The sequence below is a fragment of the Hyperoodon ampullatus genome, assembly GCF_949752795.1.
Source record: "Hyperoodon ampullatus genome assembly, chromosome: 14".
NCBI lineage: Eukaryota > Metazoa > Chordata > Mammalia > Artiodactyla > Ziphiidae > Hyperoodon > Hyperoodon ampullatus.
Genome location: NC_136927.1, coordinates 43466760 through 43474700, shown reverse-complemented (window position 1 = coordinate 43474700; position 7941 = coordinate 43466760). Strand labels below are relative to the sequence as shown.

The 7941-nt window shown below is 59.9% G+C and overlaps 2 protein-coding genes across 2 annotated transcripts; one reads left to right on the top strand and one right to left on the bottom strand.

Annotated features, from left to right (window-relative positions):
- Window positions 1-1024: 1024 nt before the first annotated feature.
- On the top strand, window positions 1025-4825 carry CORO1A (coronin 1A). The gene is made up of 10 exons (XM_079719623.1): window positions 1025-1223; window positions 2382-2504; window positions 2595-2724; window positions 2817-3001; window positions 3149-3268; window positions 3464-3568; window positions 3682-3827; window positions 3943-4000; window positions 4094-4309; window positions 4612-4825. The coding sequence occupies exons 1-10, from the start codon at window positions 1026-1028 to the stop codon at window positions 4714-4716; spliced, it is 1386 nt and encodes a 461-aa protein (XP_079575749.1). The 5' UTR covers window position 1025; the 3' UTR covers window positions 4717-4825.
- Window positions 4826-6902: 2077 nt separating this feature from the next.
- On the bottom strand, window positions 6903-7727 carry BOLA2B (bolA family member 2B). The gene is made up of 3 exons (XM_079720133.1): window positions 7534-7727; window positions 7345-7442; window positions 6903-7045 (listed from the first exon to the last, which is right to left on the bottom strand). Exons 1-3 carry the CDS (start codon window positions 7594-7596, stop codon window positions 6946-6948), a joined length of 261 nt encoding a protein of 86 aa, XP_079576259.1. The 5' UTR covers window positions 7597-7727; the 3' UTR covers window positions 6903-6945.
- Window positions 7728-7941: the final 214 nt, after the last annotated feature.

The following is a 7941-nucleotide window of genomic DNA, read 5'->3' as shown; positions in this document are numbered from 1 at the left end:
TGTCCCCAGACTGCTTCTCCTCACGCAAGCTCCTCACGTGCTTTCCGGGCGGGTGGACCCCAGAGCCTCCTGGAGAGTCATGGGATGGGCGAGGCTGGCTGGAGCCCCCAGTGAGAAGGGCTAGGCCTGAAGGGGGGGCAAAAGGGTGAAGCTGGGGCCGTGGAGGAGAGGCCCTGGGGGGGCCCCCACGGTGAGCTGGAAGGCGATGCTGTTGGGTGCCAGGATGGCGGCCTGGAGCCTGGGGAGCCAGAGGCAGGCCCCTTGGCTTCGCTGTCACCCAGCCTGGGGGGAAAACCATCCTAGCTGGACCTCCAAGAAGTGAGCGCTGGCCTCTGCCTTCCTGTGGACAGCTCCACTGGGGCTGGAGAAGGCACTAAAGAGCACCTGCTTAAGCAGAGGTGCATGGAGGAGGAGATGCTGGGACCCTAGCCATCCGCTTGTTTCTGGTGCCCAGAGACCTGCTGGGGAAGCCCTCCTGCCACTGAGGTTTGCCCTCCCAGGCAAACCCACACGCCTCTTCCCTCAGCATGTCCAGCCCTGGGCCTGGAGGCAGGGAGGGCCCCTGCCTTTAGGCAGCTTCTTATGTGGGTGTGAGGGTGTGAGGTCTGGACACGGAGGCTGAGAGAACCCACCCTCCAAGCTGTTGCACTGAGGCCCCGGAGTGTGACCTGTCAGAGAGGGAGGGCTCTGTGTCCGTCAGCCATTCTGTGGTCAAATCGGCACTAGGTGCTACCCCACATCAGGCTCTGCTGGGGAGGCTGAGGGTACAGAAGCTAGGCCTGGGGAGGGTTGAGAAGGTGGGCCTTGCAGGTTAGCCAGGGGTGAGGAGGTGTGGGCAAGGCGAGTGTGAGCGTAGCAGGATGTCAGTTACAGAGGAGAGCGGCAAGGGGCCAGGGAGACATGCTGGGGAAGTTAGCTGAGACCATGACTGCCAGGCTGAGGGGTGTCCTGGGGGAGATGGGGACCACTGTAAGGTCAGAGTTGACCTGAAGGGAGAAAAGCCCTCCACCTGTGTGCCTTCCAGGATGAGCCGACAGGTGGTCCGTTCCAGCAAGTTCCGCCACGTGTTTGGACAGCCGGCCAAGGCTGACCAGTGCTATGAGGACGTGCGCGTCTCACAGAACACCTGGGACAGTGGCTTCTGCTCTGTCAACCCCAAGTTCGTGGCCCTGATCTGTGAGGCCAGTGGGGGAGGGGCCTTCCTGGTGCTGCCCCTGGGCAAGGTGAGCCCCTGGAGCCCTGGGGGGGCCTCTGGTCATCTAGTGGCCCCCTGGGGTTCCTGATGAGGTGATTCACTATCCCCAAGCCTTCCCGGGCCGCAGTGTTGTCGTCTGTAAAATTGAGCTGAGCCAGATGAACCTTATGCTTCCTTCAGCTCCTACGTGCAGTGGTCGCATGGAAGCTAAAGCTCAGGGGGGATGACATGGGAAGGGACGTACAGTGAGTCCTGCAGACCCAGGGCCAGGCCTCCCAATTCTCAGCCTGGACCTTTCTCCCCTCGGGAGCATGAAGAGGGCTGGGATGGAGTCTGGGCAAGCCCAGCAGTGCTCTTAGGGTTTGGAGGGACCTTTCGGAGCCCTTGGGAACACAGCAAGCTCTGGCTCCCAGCTCACAGGCAGGGGTGATGTAAGAGACCCTCTCCGCTCCCCCAACCTGGGCCCCGTCAGATCTCGCCTCCCCAGCCCTGTTGTCTGCTGACCCCACCCCCAGCACACTCCTGTGCTCTTGGGTGGTGAGACAGGAAGGGGAGACAGGCCCTCAGTTGTTACCTTAAAAGGGCCGATGGAAACAAGAGAAGAGGAAGTGGTTGTCGGGGTGAGAGCTGGGCCTGCTCTTCACACAGGAAGCCCTGCTGCAGCAGCTGTCCCCGGAAGAGCCCATTTCCAAACCTCTGCTCCTGCTGGGGGTCCGGTTATGGCAGACTTCCCCATCCCTGTCCTTTTGGAAGGACCCATCCCTACAGCCCCATCATTCACACACACTTCCCTGGGGAACTCCAGCCCCAGTATAACTAGCCCCCGCCAGCCTGTCCCATGCCCAGGGCCCTGGCCTGTCTTCCCATGGGGGCCTCACCTGGGGAAGCTGGGGTGGGAGTACCAGGCCACGGGGCATGGATGAGAAACTGAGCTAGAGATGGCAGGAACTTGGCAAGGCTCTGACAGCAAGGCAGGACCAGCCCCGTGCGCCCATCCTGTGCTACTGAGTTGCCCAGACAACTGTGGGGCTGGGGCAGAGGCCCAAACCCTCCCACCCCAGGCCCCGCTCTGCCTCCCAGGGACCTCACAGCTTTTCTCTCTGTGCCTCGTGGAGGGGAGTGGGGAGGTTGGATTGGGTTTGGAGGGCAAAAGCACCTCCCTCAGAGGCCCCGCTGTGTCCTCTAGACTGGACGTGTGGACAAGAACGTGCCTATGGTCTGTGGCCACACGGCCCCGGTGCTGGACATCGCCTGGTGCCCGCACAATGATAATGTCATTGCCAGTGGCTCCGAGGACTGCACAGTCATGGTGAGTGTGGGGACACACGGGCCAGGAGGGGGCTCCAGCACTGGAGCTGACGTTTGGAGCCCCCAAGACTCACTCACCGCTTCTCTGCAGGTGTGGGAGATCCCTGATGGGGGCCTGATGCTGCCCCTGCGGGAGCCTGTCGTCACCCTGGAGGGCCACACCAAGCGCGTGGGCATTGTGGTCTGGCACCCCACAGCCCAGAATGTGCTGCTCAGTGCAGGTGCCCGTGGTGGGGGGAGAAGCAGGGAGGGCTGGTCCCCTGACAGCGAGGGTGGGAGGCTCACGGCTTCTGACACTGGGGGCATCGCCCAGGTTGCGACAATGTGATCCTGGTGTGGGACGTGGGCACGGGGGCGGCCATGCTGACGCTGGGCTCGGACGTGCACCCGGACACAATCTACAGCGTGGACTGGAGCCGAGATGGCGCTCTCATCTGTACCTCCTGCCGCGACAAGCGATTCCGCATCATTGAGCCCCGCAAAGGCACCATTGTAGCTGTGAGTTGCCTTGACCCTTGACCCTGAGAGCTTTGCCCCTCCTACCCACCACCAACCAGGCCCCTAGATGCTACCCACTCCCAGCTGAGGCCTGGCCCTTAGGGGGTGCGTGCGGATGGCTGACCGGTCCCCTCCCTTTCCTTCCAGGAGAAGGAACGTCCCCACGAGGGGACCCGGCCTGTGCGTGCCGTGTTTGTGTCAGATGGAAAGATCCTGACCACAGGTTTCAGCCGCATGAGTGAGCGGCAGGTGGCGCTGTGGGACACGGTGAGTGCCCGGTGGGGAACAGGCTTAGTCCCAGCCCTGCCAAGTGTCTGGCTGGAAGGCCATGGCCTCAGTTTACCCACCGCGAGATGGGGTTTTCCGCTGGTCTATGAGCCCCCCACCCCACTCCTCCATCACTGGACCACACCTGGGCCTGACGTGGCCCAGCTCATTATAACCCCCTGCCCGTCTCTACAGAAGCACCTGGAGGAGCCGCTGTCCCTGCAGGAACTGGACACGAGCAGCGGTGTCCTGCTGCCCTTCTTTGACCCTGACACCAACATTGTCTACCTCTGTGGCAAGGTGGCCCAGTTGGGCAGGGGGTCGGGGGAGCGAGGTGGGCAGGGGGACTGGGAAAGGACCACAGCTGGAGGCATCTGCCAGTGTTGATCCTCCCTTGCATCCACCACCTGCAGGGTGACAGCTCTATCCGGTACTTTGAGATCACTTCCGAGGCCCCATTCCTGCACTATCTCTCCATGTTCAGTTCCAAGGAGTCCCAGCGTGGCATGGGCTACATGCCCAAACGTGGTCTGGAGGTGAACAAGTGTGAGATTGCCAGGTAACCACCCCTGCCCCTGACCTGAGTATGCTCCTTGGGCAGTGCCGACCGCACAACGAGCTTCAGTCCCAGCCCAGCCATGCTGTGGGTGCTGATCGCCTTCCTGTTTCCACAGATTCTACAAGCTGCACGAGCGGAGGTGTGAGCCCATCGCCATGACGGTGCCTAGAAAGGTGATGCTCCCGTGTCCCTCCCCGGGCTCTCGGAGTGGCGGGTGGTGGTGTGGCCCAAGCACTTTCTTAACCAGCCTTGGCCTTGCCCCACAGTCGGACCTGTTCCAGGAGGACCTGTACCCGCCCACTGCAGGGCCTGACGCTGCCCTCACAGCTGAGGAGTGGCTAGGGGGTCGGGATGCCGGGCCCCTCCTCATTTCCCTCAAGGATGGCTACGTGCCTCCAAAGAGCCGGGAGCTGAGGATCAACCGGGGCCTGGACACTGGGCGCAAGAGGATGGCACCTGAGGCCAGTGGCGCTCCCAGTTCGGTGAGAGGCAGATGGGAGCCCAGGAATCAGGACAGGAAGATGGGGTAGGGCAGGGGCTGCTACTGATGTGGTCATTGACCCAAGTGGAAAGAGGCTGGCATTTGGGGCAGCCCAAACTCACAATGTTGGGGATCCTGTGGGGGCTGGGAGTGGATAATCCTGAGGCCTCAGAAAACAGGTTTCAGGCTTATAGGCCTGCAGCTCTCTGGCTGAGAGACAGAAGGGCCCAAGCCCTGGGGCTCTTGGGAGGAGGCCTAGTGGCCAGGGAGGAGCTGGGCCTGATGCAGCCCTGGATCCCCCAGGATGCTGTATCCCGGTTGGAGGAAGAGATGAAGAAGCTCCAGGCTACGGTACAGGAGCTACAGAAGCGCCTGGATAGGCTGGAGGAGACAGTCCAGGCCAAGTAGAGGACCACCGGCTGAGGCCAATGGCATCACCTCCCTCCCTTCCACTCCCACTCCCCAGGCCACAATGGCAGATAAGAAAATACTAATAAAATGGCTTTATTTTCTGGTACCTCTCAGACTCCAGTGACTGGTCACCAGATGCTGGGTCTGCTGAACTGACCTGCGCTTGAGCTTCCCTCTCCATAGCCTTGATGAGGTTGACCCATGGCAGGGGCGGGCTGGGGAGATGCCTCTGAATGCCCTAGACCACAGACAGGAAGAGGCCTTTGCGGGTGGGAGCCATCCTGTGCTGATGTTGGTTGGGAGCCTGCTCTGTTTTCCAGCTGGTAGGTCGAAGCTGCTCAGGGCTCTAGCCTGGAGCCTCGGTCATTCTGTTTACCCCAAATCTGCCTTTGCCGGTCAACCACACCACCAGCTTGTATGCAGCTGTCCTGACACTGCTGCTTGTTTGTGGGGAAAATGAAGCAACCAGCACTTACATGACATCTTTCAAACTGTAAGCCCAAGGGATCAAAATAAGGGGTCCTTTTGTAAGAAGAAAGCTTAGAATCAAAGCAATAGGCCCTGACCCTAGTTTACAAGCGAGGAAACAGGCTGAGAGCAGGAGCTGGGCTTGCTGAGGGACAGATCCCGAGTCAAGATGCAAGTCCCCCCCTTCTAACTCAGAGCCTTCCCTGCACGGCGTGGCTGCCTCTTGAACCCTGTCTGTGGCTTCCACCTGGGTCTGGCCTCGATCTGTCAAGCCCTATCAAGGGGGGACTTGGAAATGGGTTCCCGATGGCCAACTTAGCAGGTGATCCCCCCTGAGCTGGGACACAGGACTATTGGGGATGGGTGTCCCGGCCACAACAGGGCTTTGTTCATCCACATAGGGACCACAGCAAGGACTAAATGTCCCCTTTGAACCCCCATTCCCCTTTGGCATGCCGTACAAATGTCCCTGTCTGCCCATTTGGGTCTCTATCTCTATGCAAACCATGTGCCCCTGGGCAAGTCACTTCTCTCCAGGCCTCAGTTGCTCATCTATAGAATGGGGAGGGATTCCACCACAGCTCTGCGAACCTAGGGGGTGGATCCAATCAGGGGTGTGGTACAGAGAGAAGGAGACCATCTGAAGCCTGGGCCTCAGGCTCCCACACAAAGGGATGATGGGCCCTCCTAGTGAAGCAGACTTGTGGGTAGTCTGGCCCTAGTTCTCCTGGCCCAGGGAAACGGAAAAAAGTTCAGGGAAGGATCCCTGGAACTCAGAAGGGTTAGCCCCTACTCACCATGATTTCCAGCTTCCTCTGAGAGAAACAAGAGAGGGAGATGGGGGTGGGGGGTGGCGGTAATTTAGGGGCCAAGAAACCGGCCTTGAAAACAGGAGAACAGGGTGGGTGGGATGGTTGAAATCTGCAATTTCTCACCCCCAAAGAGCTCCATCCCCAATTAGCACACTTTCTATTCCTCCTGGGTCTCAGGGCCCTCATCTATGCAAGGCCTAATCAACCCTGGCACCTGTGTCGACTCTAGGGCCTCACATGCCCCAATTTTGTGGCTCTGGTTGGCCTTACTTTACTGCTGTAACCCTAGCCCTATGCCCATCCCACCCCTCCGTTCCTGAAAAACCTCACCAGCTCTCCAGGGTCAGCTGTGGCCACATCAAGCCCAGGGCCAAAGGGTCACTGGACCTTCTCCAGGGGCCAGAAAACACCAGCATTCCAGGTGTTGGGAAGCCCCTGCTGGGGTACCAGGTCCCTGAGGCTGTGAAGGGCTTGGGGAACCAACAGGGGAAGTGTGGAATCTTCTATAATGCCTCTGACATTGGGATGATATTAGGGAGAGGGAGAGGTTTGTTAAATTGCCCAGGGCCCTAAAACCCTGAGCACTTCTGATCTATGCATCTTGAAGGAGGACAGAGCAGGAACCCCCAGCAATGGTCAATGAATGGGTGGGTCGGGTGGGTAGTGGCCGTACCCCTAGGGGGTCCACCAAGGATTACAAAGAAGACCTGTGAGGCCCACCCTGGAAGGGACTTTAAGAACTGAACTTTCACTTTCTAAGTGGGGACACAAAGGCCTGTGTGTGGAGAGGGACTAGCCCAAAGTAAAACAATGGAGAGTGGAGGGCAGGGAGAAGCCAGACCCTAGACCCGGCCTCTGCACACCTCCCACCCTCCTACACACAACACACACTGACACAGAAGCTGGGCCTGACTCATAATTTAATAGATGTGCAGGTCCGGGTCCCTTATTTCTGCTGCTCACGGGTCCACTGCTCTGGAGTCAGGGTTTTCTGCTCAAAGGCATGGATGTGCAGGAGCTCTTCTGCTAGGCAAGTGTTCACAAGCCTGAGAGAGAGATGGGATTAGAAAACGGCAGGCTGGGGCCTGGGTCGCAGACCCCGAAGCTAGGGTGAGCCGGGAGACTGGAGGTGTCCCCCAGGTTGTAGTCCCCGGAACCTGGCAACAAGAGAGGTAGAAGGCTGAAGTCTCAATATTTGAAGCAGAGGCCATGAAGGCGGGATCGCTGGGGTCGTGGTCTGCGGTGCTGGGCCGCATTGGTGGGGGTAAATTAGGTTTCGGGGAGCGGCCGGGGATGTGGTCCTGGAGCTGGGGCCGCGCTGAATGAGGTGTTCCTGGGGTCTCACCGGTGTCTCTGAAGCAGCGGCTTCCCCTCGAACTTGGCCGACACCACGAGGACTCGGAAGCTAGACGCGCAACGGTTGGGAGTCGTGTCCTCCACTTCCTATGGGGCAGAATGGGGTGGATGGTGCCAAGCCCGCCCCTCAGGAGCCCTGTTCCCCTCGCTGGGCGAGTGTCCACGCCGCTCAACTCACCACGTGTTCCGCCTCCAGGTCCCGCTGCAGCTTCTCCCGGAGGTACTCGGCGCTGAGTTCCATTGTGGCAGCACAAAGGGGGCGACGGCCCAGCGGGGAGAGAACCCCTGCTCGGACCCCTGCCACACTGCTTCCGCCCTTACTAGGGCCACTTCCGTTGAGGTCTCTACTTCCGCCCTTACTAAGGCGTCAGTAAACACAGCACTTCCGCCCTCTTGCAAGCCCAGTTTTCCAACAGTCTCCGGTTTCTGCACCTACCATCAGTCAGCCAATCAGAGTCTGCATAAGGCCCCTGCGGACGCTAATTGGTACCCGCCGCCTGCACAGCAGCCCGGGTTCTGTGCCCCGGTTTGGACACCCTAGCTCCAGCTAGGCGAGGGTGCACGAGCCTGCATTGCTGTGGCCTCT